General features: G+C 42.0%; 1 protein-coding gene across 1 annotated transcript in view; it reads left to right on the top strand.

The window, feature by feature from the left end:
* TEX14 (testis expressed 14, intercellular bridge forming factor) overlaps positions 1 to 17,957 on the top strand; it is a 36,479-nt gene extending 18,522 nt beyond the window's left edge. The window contains exons 11-31 of the mRNA XM_066563512.1: positions 598 to 788; positions 941 to 1,091; positions 1,406 to 2,346; positions 3,030 to 3,133; positions 4,056 to 4,135; positions 4,748 to 5,011; positions 5,599 to 5,699; positions 5,981 to 6,094; positions 6,458 to 6,542; positions 7,268 to 7,358; positions 8,580 to 8,642; positions 9,670 to 9,794; positions 10,439 to 10,629; positions 12,302 to 12,353; positions 12,856 to 12,927; positions 14,226 to 14,303; positions 15,797 to 15,914; positions 16,081 to 16,176; positions 16,820 to 16,929; positions 17,338 to 17,398; positions 17,583 to 17,957. Coding sequence (XP_066419609.1) covers positions 598 to 788; positions 941 to 1,091; positions 1,406 to 2,346; positions 3,030 to 3,133; positions 4,056 to 4,135; positions 4,748 to 5,011; positions 5,599 to 5,699; positions 5,981 to 6,094; positions 6,458 to 6,542; positions 7,268 to 7,358; positions 8,580 to 8,642; positions 9,670 to 9,794; positions 10,439 to 10,629; positions 12,302 to 12,353; positions 12,856 to 12,927; positions 14,226 to 14,303; positions 15,797 to 15,914; positions 16,081 to 16,176; positions 16,820 to 16,929; positions 17,338 to 17,398; positions 17,583 to 17,619 — 3,125 coding nt within the window. The 3' untranslated portion in view covers positions 17,620 to 17,957. The remainder of the gene's footprint in view (positions 1 to 597; positions 789 to 940; positions 1,092 to 1,405; positions 2,347 to 3,029; positions 3,134 to 4,055; positions 4,136 to 4,747; positions 5,012 to 5,598; positions 5,700 to 5,980; positions 6,095 to 6,457; positions 6,543 to 7,267; positions 7,359 to 8,579; positions 8,643 to 9,669; positions 9,795 to 10,438; positions 10,630 to 12,301; positions 12,354 to 12,855; positions 12,928 to 14,225; positions 14,304 to 15,796; positions 15,915 to 16,080; positions 16,177 to 16,819; positions 16,930 to 17,337; positions 17,399 to 17,582) is intronic.
* The last annotated feature ends 654 nt before the right edge of the window (positions 17,958 to 18,611 follow it).

Genomic DNA, 18,611 nt, shown 5'->3' with positions numbered 1-18,611 from the left:
GGGAACTCCTGTAAAATGTGACCAGAAAACTTAAAATTGTGTGGCTAAGGGATGAAATTGTTGGAGAAAGAAAGTGTTTTGCTGCTGTTTATTTTTCTTCTTCCTACCAGCACAGCAAAACATTCAATTAAGTCTTTTCACTGTTCAAAACCAGCTTGTGCTGCTTTTGTGTTTTTGATCTGTGTGATAACTTAGAGATAAGTTAATGCTACTGTGTTATTGTAGCTGTTATTACAGATAATGCCTGTTCTGCATTCACTCTGACTATTCTGACAGTGAAATGAGAGAAACAATTACCCTAAAAATTAATCCAAATGAAGAATCCAGAGCAGGGTTGTGTGCAGTGTCACTCTCCTCTGGATATTTCTGTCAGCTCCCTTGAAAGCACCCACTGTTGGAATAAGACAGGGAGGAGATGCCAGTGCTTGTTTTTAATTGTAAAATAGGGAATGGACAGGGAATAATGTGATTTTTAAATTTTATTACATTTTATTTTATCACTTTTTTTTTTAAATTACATTAGGAAATGTTGTAATTTTTTTTAAATTAACATTAATGTGCAGCTGTTGATATAAAATCTGTACCTGTGTCTTGCAGAGAGCCCTCCCTGGAAAGGTGTGGAAGACTCAGCTGTTAAGCAGCTCATCCTTTCAGGGGAGCAGCTGCAAGCAGATGCCAGGCTCCCCCTGCTCTATTATGATGTTGTCAAGTCAGGGCTGGAACCCAAACAGAGGAACCGCTCCATGAAGCTTCAGGATATTCAATATATCCTCAAAAATGACCTGAAGGTGATTTCCAGCACTCTAATCTTTGATATGTCCATTCAGATTCTGCTTCAGTCTAGAGGAGGTGACCCAACACCCTCAGAGAAGCAGGCAGAGACACTGAACTGTCAAATGCAATTGTATTTTATTCCTTTTTTTTTTGTTTTGTTTTACAGGACTTGGTTAAATCTGAAAGTGGCCGTGCTGGTGGAGTACCCAAAGCCCAGAGATCTGCTGTTCTTGCAGATGTCAACATCTGCTGGGCATCAGCTTTTAGCTTCCAGAAGAGAACAGTGGAAGTCCAGGAAAAAGAGATGAGCAAGGCTGGTGAGTTCCCTGGGGCAGGATGTCCTTCATGTGCTCCTCACATCAGCCCGACAGAAATCCCAATTAAAATGGGAACACTCACAGATTTATGATGTAGGTTAAAGATAGGAAGCAGCTGGTTTTGGATTTTAGCTGCCACTTAATGTAGACTCAGGACTCCAAATCTGTTTTGCTCAGGCAGAGTTTTCAGCAGAGGTGTCAAAAGCTGCTCTGGAATTCCTGAAGTCCCAAAATTCTCCCCTCAACATGCAAAAGCAACAGGGGCCGTTGGATTTCTGGAGAAATGATTTCATGTTTCCAATTGAATTTTCCAGGTGGTTTTTCTGCCCCCAAGGACTCTGTTTTCCCCAAGGAGAGCAGCGCTCTGGTGCTGCAGGAGGCAGCAGAGCCCCCTGAGCAGGACAGAAGCCTCAGTGTCTGCTCTGAAGTGCAGCCAGGAGCTTCTCCCTGCAGTGAGAGCGATGTGGATGGGAGCCTGTGCAGCTTTGAGATGAATGAAATCCTGGCCAGTTACCCAGAAGATCCCCAAGATTTCCTGGAAGGAGGACCTGGGTCAGGCCAGGCTCCAAAGGATGCAGAAAGGCAGCAGGAGCAAGAGCAGAGCCACTGGGAGGCTGAGGAGGAAGGAGAATCCTCAGGGTCCAGCACAGGCTTCACTGGAGAGGAGGAGGAGGAGGAAGAGGAAGAAGAGGAGGAGGAGGAAGGAGAGGAAAGGGTGAGAGAAGCCCCTGGGCTGTCCCAGGTGAGAGGAGATGCTGGCAGGAGGCTGAGCAGCCCCTCCCAGAGCGAGCAGCACATCAGCAGGTGCGTCCTGAACCTGAAGATCATGCAGAGCATGGTGCAGCAGGCTGGGCATTCCCTGAGCAGGACTGAGGAGAAACTGGACAGGCTGAAGGCCCTGGCAAGGCAGAGGAGGCTGCTCCAGCAGCTCAGGATGAATCTGCTCCCCAAGGAAACTTCTAAAGGGAGACACTGGGATGGCTCTGATGCTGCTGCCCAAAACACCAACAAGGCTCTTTCTGGAGTTGATATTTTTTTACACCAGGCCGTGGCTCCACCATCCAGGGACTACATTCCACCTCCAATAACGTGTCAGGCACCAGGCAGACACAGCTTCCAGGCTGTTCCCAAGGCAGCCAAGGGAAGAGAGGCACTTCAGAATGAGAAGTGGAAGAGCCAAATTGCAGCCACCCATCGTGATCCGGGCTGCAGCGTGGGCAGGGGGCTGGATGGTGACCTGAGCCCAAAGCAGGAGGTGAAGTGTTGGGCAGGGGCCTGGTTATCATTTCTGTCATCCTTAGCAGGGATGGGTGGTGACCAAGAGGAGGGATGAATCTGTCCTTTAAAATGTGCTTTAAATACAGGAATGAAGACAGCTCAGCAGTGCAATTGTGTTATTCCCTCTTTCTCTCCAGTCCTCCCAGGACAACACTGATCCAGGGGCTCAGGGTGGGGATAAAATCCAAGTCCTGCACTGAAATGGAGATGGCAATCTCAGGGAAAAGGAGAAATGTTTCTCCTCTTTCTCCTCTTCTCTCAGTGGAGAAATATTTCTGTTTGTATTGAGGCCTAAGCTGTTATTGGGAAGGGCTTCTGGATCACTTTCATTATTAAATACATGGACCAAAGAGAAAGAGAGAAATCCAATTACATCTCTCTTGTCAGGATAATCTTGACTCATTCAGGTCCACTCAACCCCCTGGAAGTTCCATGTTTTGATTGTCTGCCTGCACCTGAAACCTGCTATCAATCCAGGGCAGAGCTTTTGCTGGAGCTGTCATCCTTTGCCCTGAGCAGAGCAGCTAAAATAAAACTCAGGGATTAAAGTTGCTGCTGTCCTGTTCTGAGGCTGCATCCCAGCCAGCTCAGGCAGTAATTAGCAGCAATTAGCAGAGTGCCCAGTGTGTGCTGAATCATGGCTTGTTGGACTCCTTTCAGCATTTCCTCCCACATGTGCCTGCAAGAAGCCAGAAAAAGTTCAACTTGCAGTGCCAGAGAGGAGCTGATTCACATCCTGCAGCAAGAAGGGAGGAGGAGAAGTGGTGAGTTTTGATCTTATTCATAGAAGAGTTAATTCTGACAGATTCATCTGCAGAGAGAGGCACATCAGGATCAAGGCTGGCATTAAATGTTCCTCAGGAAGGCAAAAGCCATCTGTGCAGAGAGGAGCCTGCTGTGAGTCATTGTCAGCTGCAGAGCTGCTGTGACAGGGCACTTTGTGTTAAAGAGTGCTGGTAAAAATGATTTCACATGCCTCTGGGATGGAGGTCAGTGGTCCAAAATGTACCAGTGCCCAAGGAGAGCAATCTGAGCAGATGTTAATGAAGGTGGTTCTCCTCTCTGGGCACAGCCTCCTTCAATTCCCAGCAGAAATGCTTTTTAATGTCATTTCTCTGTGGTTTTAAGCAGGAATGGAAAGCACATGTTGAAATTACCTGGCAAAACTTGTGCAGATTCATGTTGGAAAGAGGGGGACAGACAATTCTTTCAGTGTTTGGTCAAATCAGGAAAAACTGCTGCAGTTTTAAAATTAATCCATGATCCATTTGGATCAGAAAAAAACAGTTGGCAAAGGTTAGAACAGAAATATTCCATGGTCAGTGGAGGTCAGGGAGTGAACTCTGGTGGAAGAATCAGTGTCCAGGTGTGAAATTGTGATCCCCTCAATAAAACAATCCCCACATCTCCCATTGTGTGGGTTTGGAGCTGCAGCATCTGCAGCTCTGCTCTGAGATGTACAGCTTGTCTGGTTAATCTGGAATAAACCTAAATAATTATTATCTGTGCTTTCCAAGCTCCTGGCAGCTCAATCTGCTGGTTCTGCTGGGTTGTTAAAAGGCTGAGAGGCACACGTGCTCTAATTGATGTTAAAACAACTTGGAGCCTTTTCCTGGCTGGGGAATACTTGACACAATATGCTCAGGCTCTAAAATAGTTTGTGCATTTCATAATCATTTCTTGCAGGTGCCATTCAGAGCCAAGGGTGGAATTCTGCAGCAAAAAAAGCAGTGAGAAGAGGAAGGTGATGCAGTCAGGATGGAGGAGTGAGTAAATCAGTGTTAAATCAGTGTTAAATCAGTGTTAAATCAGCATTAATATCAGAAATCTTGCTGCAGTGCAGTGCATTAAACTCAGCACACGAGGAAAGGTCTCTGTGCTTTAATTGCTGAAGATCTGTAAAGTTGTTCTTGGGTGGAATCCAAGTGAGTGGGATCCTGTGTCTTGCACATTCTGGGCATAAAACAATCCCAGGCACGTTGAGGTGTTTTGGTTTCTGGAGCTGGAGGGACTTCCAGCCTGGTTTTGGGTAGTGTGAGGATTCAGGGAGGGCAGGGATGGCAGTGCCCAGTGGATGGCAGCACGGGCATGGATAATAGAGAATCCAACCAGCAAAACCTGTTCTGTAGAGACTTGTCCATACCAATTTGTGCAGGTTTTAAAACTGAAAAAAAAAATTTATTTTTATTTAAAATAAAAGGAAGTGTTTAGCTCTTTTCATGACAAAGGCTGTGGTGCTGCCAGCTCTAACCTTTGCATTTCCAAATGCAAATTTTCCAAATTTCCACACTGCAGGCACAGTGAAGCACAGGGGATGCTCTCTGAAGGTCCAGATTCTGGGGTGTGAAGTGGTAATTTTGGGGGTGTTTTTTGTGCAGTTGAAGTCAAGCAGATGGCCAGGAGAGCAGCCTCGGGTCGGCTGGGGCTCAGCTGTCCCTGCCCTGGCAGTGAATGCGCGTCTGAGAGCGGAGCTGAAAGCGCCCAGGAGATCCCCCAGGAGGGCCCTGCTGGAGCCCCCCGAGGGCAGGAGCAGCAGAGCTGTGGGTGGCAGCCAGGTGAGGCTGCTGAGCCCTGGGACAGTGAGGACAGGACTGACTCTGGGGACAGTGACCTGGAGCCTGCCCCCAGGACTTCCACCGCAGGTGAGGCTGGGACATCGTAAAATGCTCCGTTCTCTTTTTGTCCCCTTCCATTTCCATTCAGATCTCAGCTTCTGTGATTTTTTTTTTTTTTTTTTTTTTTTACAAGTTTCGTCCATTTTATCTTGCAGAGCTTTGCCCTCAGAGCAAGTCAGGCACTCCCTGATGGGCATAAATAGAGATAAGATGAGTATTAGGTGTTAATAGGTGGAGGGGATGAGCTTGGAGACCTTCATCATCACTGATTAATGTTATCAGCAGGAGAAACCCAAGGCTCTCAGACCCCTGAGAGTGCTATCACACTTTTATTCCTTTCAGTCTCACCACACAGCTGCTTTTACTGCAGCAGCTCAGTGGGTAAAGCTTTTCAAAAAGTTCTGGACAAAGGAAGAGGGCAAGGTTCCCCTGCTTAGATTAATTAACGAGGTGAGCATTTAAATGTCATTATTTCTCCGTGTTCCTGGCAGACAATTAGTGCCACTGTCTGGCTCTCACTGATATTCCAGCAGTGCCTCAGATCACTCTCTTCACATCTCTTTTTTCTTTTTTTAATTTTTAGTTAATAATTTTGTTCCCTTCTGACATCCTAGGGAGGAGCTGCCAGTCCCCAGCACCAGATGAGCAAGCAGAGTCTGGAAAATCCATTCCTAAGAGTTCAGCCCTTCCTCAGCAAGCTGAGAATCTCTCTAGAGTATGTACAGAAATCCAGGGAGTTTAGTGGCAGCTGCTTATCCATGGAAAACTTTAGCCTGAGCTGATCTGAGTAACAATTCCCCTCCTCCTTCTTCCTCCTCTTTTTTTTGTGTTATTTTGTTTTATAAACCACCAAGGTAATGCAAGGAGCAGGAGGTGTGTTGAAAGTCAAGGAACAATTAAATAGATTTTCAGAATTTCAGTGGTTTTTATTGGCTGAAATGTGTATTTTTTATTAATAGAGAGGGGAATCATCTCAGGTGATGATGTCTTTCACAGGGACATTCAAGGGAATTGCATTGTTCCCTTAATTCACCTCCTGATGTGACTGAAGAATTCTTCACTCCTGATTATTTCCTTCCTCCTGCTCTTCAGGGAAGGTCAGAACCAGAGGTAAAAATAACATTTTTTGGACATAAGTTACACAACATGTGGTTTAATTGTGCTCCCATTTGATTTGAAGAGAGCTGTGGAAAATGGGAGAATTTTTTTTTTCATTATTATTCTTTTCTTTCAAAACAGTACCTGCAAATAAAGATTTAAGTAAGAGTTAGCAAATTAATCTTCATTAATTTCTGGAAGACACAAAACTTTTCTATTTTACTGCTAAATCCAGTCTGGGCTGTTTGCTGATGAGCTCCTGAAAAGTTTCTCTCTCCTCTCCCATTATTGGGAACATCATCCTGGGAGGGTTGTCCTGCCCTTTGCAGCTGCTCTGTCAAAAATTGAATTAAATTCTCTTTTTCCCCTTTCCAGACCTCAGATGCTGAGGGCAAAGCAGAAGATGCTTGTGCAGGATTTTTACAGAAATCACCTGCAGATGCAGCAATTCAGACTCCAGGTAAATGTCCTTTTTCTTGAAGCACTTCTGAGGCAGGGACACGGAGTCGTTGCATTGATATTTTTGCCAGCAGCTCTCCTGTCACGAGGCTGGGCCTCCATTCCTCGGGCTCAGTTGATCTCTTACTCCAGAATTATTATTTCTGGGAGAGTTCAGGCCATTTAGGATTTCGGTTTGGGCATTGCAGTGCCTGAAATCATTTCACAGATGCAGTGTTTATGTACTTGCTGTGTTTCAGTTAAAAAGCCAAAACAAAAACTTGTTTGAGACCTTTTTATTTTTACCCTGGGGCAAAGTTTAATCTTTTTATGCAACTTGCTGTGGTGCTGGAAACTGAATTAGAGTTGTATTTACACATTAATATTCTCATTGCTGGGAGGATCTTGGGCTTAAACCCAGTGAGAGCTGACAGAGTGTGCGTGCAGAATAATGGAAGAATCATTGTTTCCTTACTCTCTTGTCTCTTTTAGCTCAAATCTCTAAATGTTGTGATATTCCCAAGTGCTCCAGTGCCTGTCTGGCAGCTGTGCCATGTTTATGAAAATGCATCTTTAAAACACATTTGTCTCTCTGTAACAACAAAGGTCACAAGAACTCAGACAAAAAAAAAAAAAAAAAAAAGAAAAAAAATTAATAAAGTCACAATTTCCTGTTCAATGAGTTGGGTTGTTTTCTTTTGTGCTTGCAAAAGCCAATAACAGGGAACATTTGTTATTTGTATTCAGGAGGAAAAATACTATTCTGCAGCACAACACCACAGAGCAGTGGCAGAAACAAGCTGGGAGTGAATCAGCTGAGCCAAATGCCTGGAGCCAGGTAGAAAAACTCATTTTCATTGTTCCTTCAGGCATAAATTAGCTTTTAAAGTGTGCTCTCTTCATTAATTCTGCTTATATATCTAATATTCAAATAAGATGCCAGTGGTGGTTTTTAATGATTATCTACATAGCTCAGCTCCTTGCTAAGAAAATACAAAAAGGGATTTTCACAGGTCTCGAGGGATTTTGTCTTTTGCAGAGTTTGGTGGGGTTTTTTTTGCCTTAATGAGGGAGCTAAAATAGGAGGGGAAAAAAAAGAGCCATGTACATATCACAGTTCCTTTTCCACTGATAAACCACAGGCTGAAACAGAGCAAAGATAATTCAAATTAAAGCTTCAGTCATCTGCTTTAATTTTGGTTGTGGAGCTGAAGTGCCACGAAGATCCTGCCTTTCCCAACCCCATGGGATCAGCCCAGGAACATTCACTGGATCCTGCCTGGGGGTAACATCAGATTTGGCAGCCTCTGAAACCTTGGAGGTTTGGCTGGCTCCTCTGAAGAACAGGAGGGTTTTTTTCGTCCCCCCCTATGAAATTTTATATTTTATAATTGATTTCATTAAATTTATATTATTATTATTACATTAAATTTATATTATTAATTTTTTTCTTATTACATTTATATTATTAAGATTTTATATTTTACCAGCATGGTAAAATTTTACCAGAAGTTGGCTGTGACAGCCAGGGCTCCTCCCCACCCAGGAGCTGTTCCCTGGGCCGGAGGGAGGCACCAGCAGTGGAAATCACTTGGATTTGGGATAAAAAAAGAAGGGTTTTGGTTGCTCCCTTCACTTAGGAACTTTGGGCAGCAGGACAGAGGGGATGTTGCTCTCTGAGCATCTGCCTAATCCTCTTTGACCTTGTCACAGTCTGAGACAGATCAAGGGGTGATGGAACAATGGAGTGGTGTGTATTCCCAGGTTTTGATTTATTTCATTTTATTAATTTCACCTAATTTTATTGATTTCACTTAATTTTATTAATTTCACTTTTGTTCTGAAGCTGCAGATGTCAATTCGAAGTTTTAACAAATCCTTAATCTGTTAAAAATGCCATTTTTCTCCTACCAGTCTCCACCTTCTAAGGTTTTAGGCAGGAAGTGTTTATGAGCTGCAGTCTACCTCAGTGCTTAAACTTCCTAAGAGAAAGGAAACCAAATTTCTCGATTTCCATAATTTTCTGAGGGTGAATGTGACCTTTCCTCCCTCGTTTCAGCGTGGATGCAGCACAAGAAGCAACACTGTGGGAGCCACAGGAAGAATGCCAAGAAAAAGATGTGTAAGAGCCACATTTTATAGCAAAACTTCAGCAAATTGGTCATTAACTACAAAATTTTGTCAGGGGAGGTGGGACAGACCAAGAGAAAACTCCCCAGGCTATTGAGAGAGTGTTTTCCTGTGAAAAGTTGTGAGATTGGTGTAAAAGAGTTGTCCTTAGTTGGGAATATTTTCATATTCAGAAGTAATTAACTTGGTGTTCATCTGGGTGTGCTTCTTCCCATGAAAGTGTGAGGATTCCTGGTTTCTTCTCTCCATATGGCACAGGGAAATAAAATCACTTTAAAGAGCAAATCGTTCCTGTGGAGCCAAATAAATTTTATTACAGAAATTTATTACAGAAATAGTCCTGTGATTTTCAGGGGGGAAAAAAATCAGCAGAGTATGTTTGTGATTCAGCTAATGAGGTTAATTTATATTTACTGCTAATGGAGATTTGCATAAAATTACTGATTTACAGGAGGTGTCTGTTCTTTCCATGGTCTTTGAGGATGATGGAATCCAGGGTGTATCTCCCCAAAATTTGATCAATTTGGATTTAATTTTTTTTCCCTTGGGGCTGTGTCAGTGCCTTCAGCAGTCTCAGTTTATCAGAGTCATTCTTTTAAATGCTCCCAGGGCCTACATTTAGTCTTAATTAATGGCTCATTAATTTTTGTTAACCCTTGAGGTTTTCCCTTGGCTTTGGGGATTCTTTTCTACCTTTTGGTTCACATTTGGAGTTCCTGCCCTTTCTGGAAGCAGCTTCCTGAGCTGCTTTTGTAGGAGGATTATTTAACACATCCTGGAAAGGAAGGGGAAGCAAATAATTAACCTTTTCTGCCTCTTTAACTTCCCTGAGGATGGTGATTTTGGGCCTCCCAAGATTCCTGTGGGGATTTTCAAAGGGAACATCTCCCTCCATTCCAGCGAATTAGATAAGACTGCACGAAATTAAAATTTCAAGACCCTGAAAACAGCAGGATCTGGTGATTCACAGGTGCAGGAAGTGGCTATTCTAACTGTCAGAACATCTCTCAATAATTCAGATCAGTGGCAGATATTCAGGATTTGTCCAGCATCCCCTGTGAGCAGAACTTCCAGAGGGGTGTGGAGTGTAAAACACCTCGGCTGAGCCACGCTCCCACCAGTGTCAGCACCCCCCTGGGCTCAGGTAATGCAGGGAGGGGGAAAAAGAGGATTCACAGGGAATTATTTCTCCTTTCTGCCAGGATTTTTTAATGCAAAAATCGACAAGGTGAATCGTGAACCTCCATTTCTCTGTGCAGAAATGTCAGGCGTGCACAAGAAACGCTCTTGTTCCTGTTGGAAATCTCATTGTCCAAAGACACAGAATTAAAGGACAATTTACAGGGACACAGCTGAAAAAATCACTGCCTGAGAGGCCTCTGGCAGCCTTCATAAATCAGAAATTAAGTAATTTAAATTTTAACTGATACATGTGGATTTTAGCATTTTAAAGGCAATTTAATAAGCATTCAGTATGTTTATTAATAACATGATAAATGTTTGTTGAGCTGGAGTGCTAAAGAGTAACGAATTAACATTTGTGCTTCATTAATTGGGTGTAAGACAGTGGCTGGAATTTCTCAGTTGGCAAAGTTTTGTCTGAGGTGGAACTCCTGCGCTGTCAGTTTGGTCTTTTATGGGTAGAGTTTCTTGTGCAGGTACCAGTTCCCTTTAAAATTTTTTCTGCTTCTGTTGAAATGTGCTAAAGATACAAAAATTCCAAAAATAATTCTGAAGCTTCGCTATCTTTACTTTTTTTTTCTCCCTCTGTTTTTTCTTTAATTCTAGAGGAAAAATTTCCATTAGCCTTTGAGAAATACAAACAGTGCCGTGAATTTTCTTCAGATTCTTCCTTTTGTGGCTCTCAAGAGACCTCCTCCACAGTGTTCAAGACTTTCACCACAGCCTGGGAAGGGGAGAGGAGCATGGAAATTCCAGTGGTGGCTCCAAGAGTTTGCCCATTTGGACCAAAAGAACCTGTAAGTCAGAAAATAACTTACGCCAGGAGTTTCTATAAATATTCTTCGAGTGTTCTTTAAAAATATTTTTGACAATACTTTTATTAAAAAAGAAATGCAAGTAGCGAAATGCTTGTAGGTCTTTGTGAGCGTCTGGGAGTCGTGGCTCTGTGGATGAAGTGGCAAAAGTCCTGAATGATTTCAGGCACTGATTGCACAAAGATTTCGGTTCCCCTTGCTGGGGAATGTTGGCCTCTCTCCAAGTGGCCCTTCCCTGCCCTCCATCCCTCCCTGGCTGTTGGGAATTTCCACTTCCCAGCCTTTGGAATCCTGGATTTCACCGGAGTCCGGAATGGACTTGGCAAAAGGGAACACCCGGATGGGAATTTCACCTGGAGTCTGGAATGGACTCGGCAAAAGTGAAAACACGGACCGGATTGTAGCTGGAGTACGGAATGGACTCAGCAAAAGGAAAAACCCGGACCAGATTAGGCTGGAGTATGGAATAGACTCAGCAAAAGGAAAAACCCGGACCGGATTTCAGAATGGACTTGGCAAAAGGAAATACCCGGACCGGATTTTAGCCGGAGTCTGGAATGAACTTGGCAAATGGGAAAACCTGGACTGGATTTTGGCTGGAGTTCCAGTGGACTCAGCAAAAGGGAAAACCCGGACTAGATTCTGGCCAGAGTCTGGAATGGAGTCAGCAAAAGGGAAAACCCAGACTGAATTCCTGCCAGAGTCTGGAATGGAGTTGGCAAAAGGGAAAACCCAGACCAGATTCTGACCAGAGTCCGGAATGGACTCTGCCAAAGGTGGTTTGAGTGAGCCCTTTGTTCAAAGCTTTTTTCTCCTTTTCCTGCGCATTGAATGTGCCCAATCTCGTCAGCTTTGTTCAAACCCCTCCCTCTGGAGTGCAGAGTTTCCAAGGTCACCGCAGCCATTTCCACTGATCCTTTTGGCACTGAAGGTGTTCCTGAGCCACAGCATTATCTCAAATTGCCTTTGCAGACAGTTTTGTATAAAACAGTTGCCTTTTCACCTTTCTTGTTATTTCCACTTGCTGGGGTGGTGGCTCAGAGCTGGAATCAGAGTTTGCTCATTGTGCAGCTGACCTGGCACAGGCAGGTCTGTGTCGTCCAGTGCCAGAACATTTGGAATTCATTAAATTCATTTACAGCCCTGAGTGGCTCTGCTGATGCTGTCACTTCATGTCCAAAATCTTATTCTAGAATTAAGTGCATATTGCCACTTTGAGGGTAGTGGAGATTTGCCTCTGGTTACAAATTTTTAATTTTGAGGGGCTTCTTCTGATGAACAGATGTGCCTGGCTTTAATAATGAAAGATCCCAAGCAGAGAATGGGAACTGAAGAAATCTTGGAACTGTCCAGTTAGAAAATTCCCATCCAACTGTCTGTTCAGAGTGTTAAAATAAAGATTATGTAGCTGATGATATCTCACAGCTAAAATATGACTGCACAGCAATCTAAGCAAAATTTTTGACATATCAGTCTTACTCTGTTTTCATATTATGGACTGATTGGAAAGCTTAGTTTAAAATTTAATGGTCAGCTCAGGCTTTAATTAAAGGTTCTACCTAAATTTCGGATTTAGGATGTTGAAGGGGGGGATTGGAGATCAGCAGTTTTTCAATTTACCTTCTTGTATTTAATTCTGTTTGATCTCACTCAGGTTGGGTTGCCACCAGTTGCTTCATCCCTGAGGAACACCAGGCAGGCACCTGGTAAGTCTTTTATCCCAGCCCCAGCCAAAATAAATTGTTCAATAAACAGAGAAGTGGATTTGAAAGGAAATTCAGCAGTCTATTAATTATTTTTCCTTTTTTTCCCCCATCTTTTTTTGCTCCTGGATGTCTCTTTTTAGAGGGATAAATAGCTGAGCACTCAACCATGTACTGCTGGTGCTAATTAGGTTATGGATTTTGTGTTTGCACCTGCACACTAAGAACTCTGACCTCTAAATCAACCTCTGTTTGAAGTGTAAATATTACTGGCCTCAGATTTCTGATACACCATTGAGAGCTGAATGTGCAAGTCTGGCTCCAAAATGATTTTTCCATTATGGAATTATTGAGGGAAATTTGATAAAATATGAATGAGCCAGGCTCGTGCAGGGTGTTAAATGAAATATGTAAGCAAGATGCTATCAAAGTGTAAGCCTATGTCACAGTTATTAAGGATTAATCACTGCTAATTAACTGGAATATTTTTTTCCCTCTGTCTCAGCATTCTCAGAGGCATCTCCCACCTCCACTGATGAGCTGCCTCCACCAGCCCAAGAGCTGCTGGATGAAATTGGTAAGAGCCACTTCACCCCAAACTGTGGGAGGCTTTCCAGCTGTGCTCAGTCAGGATTTCTCCCAAACCATTCACTGCCAAAATACACTGGAGCTTCCAAATTAGTTGCAGTCAATTATGAGGAAGATCAAGAGCTTAAATGATCAACAGCTTAAATAACTGGCAGTTCTTGAAGCCTCTGCATTTCTCTGAGTGGTTTCCTTGCTGCTGCTGACAGCACACTGAGTGCAGGTGGAGTTTAACACAGAGAGGAGTTTGGTGTACGCTGAATTTTTCAAAGGTGTCCTGGAGCAATTTGTGTTCCCTATTAGAGGAGGCAGCTGCACCCCCCAGGTGTCTGTGCAGAGCTCAGTGATTTGCATTTCTTCTTGTGTTCACACACCTCTCCAGTCAGAAAATGTAAAAACTTTGTGTGATTTTCGCTGGAGGGTGTTGGAGAAGGGTTTGTGTTGCTTATCCATCATTAAGCTCTTCCTAAATTAACACCAGACATTGGGATAATTAAAATGTCCATCCTGACTTTATTTCCTCATTCACCAGAACAAGAATCTGTGGAGATTGGCATCAAAGGTGATGCCATTAACGATGGTCAGGGGCAGCCAAGCCTGTAGGTTAATATATAAAATAATTATAAATTATGATATATAAATAATTATATTTATTAATATATTACAATATATTATATTGAGTATATATAATATATATAATATATTATTATATATTATATATAGTACATATTAGACATAAGACAATATTATTATATAATTATATTATTTTAATACATATAATTATAAATATTAGTAATTATAAACATTGATAAATATATAAATATTATATAAATATATAATAATAATTTATATTTTATATAATGTGTATAAAGAGATAAATATTTATAATTTAGTATATATTATGTTTATGATATATTATTATATATCATATATAGTACATACTATAAGACATAATATTATTATATTATTGTAATACATATAATTATAAATATAAGTAATTATAAACATTGTTAAACACATAAATATTATATAAATATATATTTATATGTCTATAAATATATAAATATTTATAATTATATTATTATGTAATGTGATTATTGTAATGATTATAATGTATTTATTATATTATATATTATAATATATATTATTTAAATTATATTTATTCAAAATATAATACATAAATAGCTATAAATGTACAGGTTTTCCTCTAGGGATGGATGGATGAAGTTATATGGTATTTTAGTGTATAGTCAGCCTAGACCAATATGGAAATAATGCTGTTTTTAACAGAACACTTAAAGCAGCAAGATTCCATCACTCCAGGCTTGGAAGGGATGGGATTGCAAGACTCCGGAGTGCAAGTGAATGGTTGGTTGCTAACAGTCCCAATGTGGAGATTAAAAATAGAAAATTCCTTTTGCCTTGCTGCAAGCTGCCTCTGAGTCCCCGTCACTGGCTGTTCAGCTGGAACAATAAACTGCAATTTTTAGCTTGGTGCCCCCACCAGTGTTTGCTGCCTTTCCCTGTGTGTTCCCTCCAAGGTCCACGGGGAGCTGCTGGGGGAGGTTTGCAGGTCGGAGCAGGAGAATGAATTTTCTGCTTTTATTGTGCCACTGGAGCTTGTGCTGTGTTCACACACAGGTGACAACACCCACAGGAGCAGACGTGCTGGGCAGGTGATGTCAAATCCATTCTGGGAGGGTGATTCACTTCAGAAAGTGGCCACTGCACCCTACCTGTTAATGTTCCTAATTCTCCAGCATGAAATAATGCCTCTGATTTCACAGAGGAAGAAAATAGCTTCCACTGGGGTAATGAATATTGTATTTCCTGCTCTGTTACAAAGACAGCAGAGTGGTGAATCTTTGTGCTGCTGCAAATGCAAATGGTGCTAAGTGGGAATCATTTTTAGATGTACAACAAGTCGTGTCAGAGGAGCAGAAAACCTAAATGTTTATCAGCTGGGCTTTTTTTTCCCTCCAGTGAGTCACAAAGTGAGCAGCAGTAAAAAATAAAGGCAGACAAAAAAAGGCAAAGGAAAAAAAAAGAAAAAGGCAGAACATGAGTTAAGTCTGTAAAAAGCTAAATAACACAGTCACTTGAGAATGATGCTGGCACATGTTTGGTTGTCCTACAGCTTTGTAAAATCTTTTCCTGAGGGATGGAAGTTCATTGGAGCTTCTTGTTTTTAGGGGGAGAGGACTGCAGCAGGCTATTGCTGGCTGCTCAATCACTGTGGTTTTCTTGGATTTGCATAAAGCACAGCTATTTCAGACTCCCATTTTTTGTGGCAGCCTCGTGCTTCCTGCTTATCACAGCCCAGCAGAAGGGGCTGAAATATTCCCCATTAGCCCAAACCTAAGTTTAACCCCATCACCAGGAATTTCCAGATGAGCAAGTTCACCATGGGGTGCCCTTCTCAGCCCTAAGCCCAACCCTAACCCTGATTTCTGTGGGGAACAGAATTTGCTGATAAATCTTTGAGGGAAAAACACTGGATTTTGATAAATAGGCAAACCAAGCTGCCATCCTCAGGTTTCCCTTGGGTTTCTCTCCCCTATCTGGGATTGGAAGGGGAAAGATTAAAGATTCATTTCCAAATGCATTTTTCATTTCAATGGGAAGCAAAATGTGGAGTCCTGTGAGTCTGGAAATGTGTTGGAGTGAAATATTTATCTGGGCCTTGCTTTGACTGTAGATAATGGGAATTTGTTCATCTGGTAGAAAATCAGGCCTGGCTGAGGAAAGAGTGACTGAGAAGTGGGCAACTGGAAATTGCCCAAGTGAAGCAAAGAAAACAACATTTTAATGTCTTTGTTTATCTTCCTTTGATACTAAAATCTTGCTGTTTATGTGAATAGCTCTTGATCAAGTTAAAATGGAAAACAGAGAGTCAGGAAAAGAATCTGAGAGAAATGAGAAGACAAATCAGAGTTTATGGACTAAGGAGTCATTTAATCTAGCAGAGGATACAGAAAGGTATGAAAAAGGATGGGAAGGCATGTCTGGCTTTGAGTTACAAAGACTTAGAATTTTAACAAGATTCAATGCTTACAGAAAACTTTCAATCCCCTTATGACTGTTTTATTTGGAAATTTGCAGCATGACCCTTGTCACCATCACTTTGAAATCTTTTATTTACCAGAGCTCACTCCAGTCTGGATGATGTTTTGGAAAGAATGCTCCATGCAGTTCCTGGAGATGAGGAGATCCAAGAAGAGCCTCAGGGACACACTCTTGGGTGAGCTGATAATTTCTGTTTGTGTTCAAGGGTTTATTCTGTGTGCTGTGTACAGATCTGTGGAGGACTTTTCAGAAAATGGGCTGAGACTCCTTAGGGAGTGGAGTGCCAGGGAACTTGCCTGGAGACATGAATGTGAACTCTCCTACTAAATTGAGATGGAAAAAAATGTTTTGTTAATACAACTTCCTGTAGGTGGAAAGCAAATACTTCAACAGCCCTGAAAGGCAGTGCTTGGTCTTCACAGAAATCAGAGATAATTTGACAGAATGGGGGAATTTTTTGAGACAGAGAAAATGTGCATTAAGAGAACAGAGTCATGAAAGCTCTTTATAAAGAAGAGTTTGTGAAAATGGTTGTGCTTTCATGGCAGTATATTAGGAAATTTGAAGAACATGGCAGAAGTCATTTAAGCATCATTTTAAGGAAAATATTCATATCCCAAATAACTGGTTTTTTTCTTGGAACTAAAGATCAGAGCCCAATAACTCTGAACAGCTCCACAGTGAGTGCTCATAAGTCATCCCTAACTTCTGTCTCACAAAGGAAACTTGTTGGCATCAGAATGTTTGGCATCAGAATTTTCTATTTCATCCTGTTAGGAAAAAAAATGAGGATGATATACAAAATTCTGTCATTCAAGGGCTGCCAGCCTGGAAGATCCAGAAGATGCTGGAAGGAAGAATGAAGCAGAGGAGAGAGGAGCCTGGGCTGGAGGCAGAGCACCAGGAAGCTGTGCAGGGACTTCAGCAGGTGCCCTTGGTCTGTAGAGCTGCTGGATGCACCCACAGTTTGAAATGTCCCAAATCTCTGGTTACTTTTGGAAATATTGATGGTAATTTTAAAATGTAGAAGCCTGGGGGTGACATCCCTGTGCTTGTTATTGCATTACAATAACAAATTATTACAGCAACGGCAGCTGTGCCCCCGTTTGCTGTCAGAGCTCCACAGCTGAGCTGGGATTGGGCTTCAGGGATGGAAATCAGGATTTTTTCTGATTTTCTGATCCCCACGAGGGTCCTGGGTGATGCAGCAGAGCTGGGACTGGGTTCTGATTCCAAATGGGGCTGAATGAATCAAGCAGAGGAACCTGCAGCTCTTGATTCACTTGCTGTCTCCGTGTGGCTTTCATGTTCTGAGCTGAATTTCCCTGGTTTTTAGATGAGATCAAGGATCAGAAATCCCACCCCCAGCAGCAGCTGGCTCCAGCTCCACCCTTCAGGTGAGACTCCCTGTGAGTTAAACTGGAATTGTGGTGGAAATTCATTTGTGGCACGAGCTGCATTCCTCTTTTCCATGAAAAAGAGGCACTGTAAAATCCCATTCCCTTCATCTTGTACTTTACAGAAGAAAAAACAACTTCATAACCATTTTTACCTCTTTTTTTTTTTTTTTGTCCCCTGCAGGAAAATTGTTTTGGATGAGAGCTCTCTCCATGATTAAAACACAGAGTGAACAAGTTCTACACATCACCTGCTTGCTGCTGCTTGCACAGTGTTGGGTCTGTGAATTACAGCCCCTTTTTGGCCACATAAACACCTGTAAAGCTCAGATTTCCTTTAACAGCAGCAGCAAGTTCAGAAGAAAACCCAGTGCTCTGTGTTCTGAAATGTTTTGTACTGGTTTCATGCCCTTGTTTCATGCCCAGGCAATGTCAATGTGCAGAAGTGAGCTGTTTTTTTTTTACTGTCACATCCTTATGAAACTGCTTTTTATTCTGCACGTGCACATTTTCATAAGCTAAAGAATTCCTTGCTCTGTTGCATTATGCAGTTTTCAGATTAAAGACAAAATGATTGTAATTCTGTGGGCTGCTGGTGCTGCTCAGGCACTGAAATGTTTCCATGCTGGAGTGTTGCAGCCCGTGTAGAGTCTGTTTTTCCTTGCTCATTAAATTTAACAAGGTAATTTCTTGTTTTCTCTTTACTTAGTGCTTTTGTGATCTAGTGTTGAACTGATTTGACTGATTAAAGGGATTAATTGCTGTGCAAAAAGCTAATGAGGAAAAGGCAGTGTTCTCCAGAGATTGCAAGTGCAGCAATATGTTCCCTGCCAGCATCAGACAAGAATGTGGAAAAAAGTGTGGTTGTTATGAAGATACCTGGTGTTTAATTCAACCACATTGTTGGTAGGCCTCATCCAAAAATAACCCACCAAGATCTCTGGATATAATTGAGTTTTGGGGGAGAATTTTGATGGTCACAGCAATTTCATATTTAACACTTTTTTGTGATAAATGCTGTTCAAGGTGCAGGAGGGAAGGTTGTCCTGTTCCCTGGGCTTTGAGCTGCTTTTGCACATCTGGGAGTGCCAAGTTTTGCATCTTCATTCTTGCTTTTGCAAGGAAATGCTCCAATTCTGTACCTGTTCATTTGGTTAAACAACATTAATAAAAGTTTCCAAGGTTATTGTGGTGCCTTTGGTTCTTTTTCTGG

This window comes from Molothrus aeneus, chromosome 20 (genome assembly GCF_037042795.1).
Source record: "Molothrus aeneus isolate 106 chromosome 20, BPBGC_Maene_1.0, whole genome shotgun sequence".
Lineage (NCBI taxonomy): Eukaryota > Metazoa > Chordata > Aves > Passeriformes > Icteridae > Molothrus > Molothrus aeneus.
This window is presented reverse-complemented; position numbering and strand designations above follow the sequence as displayed.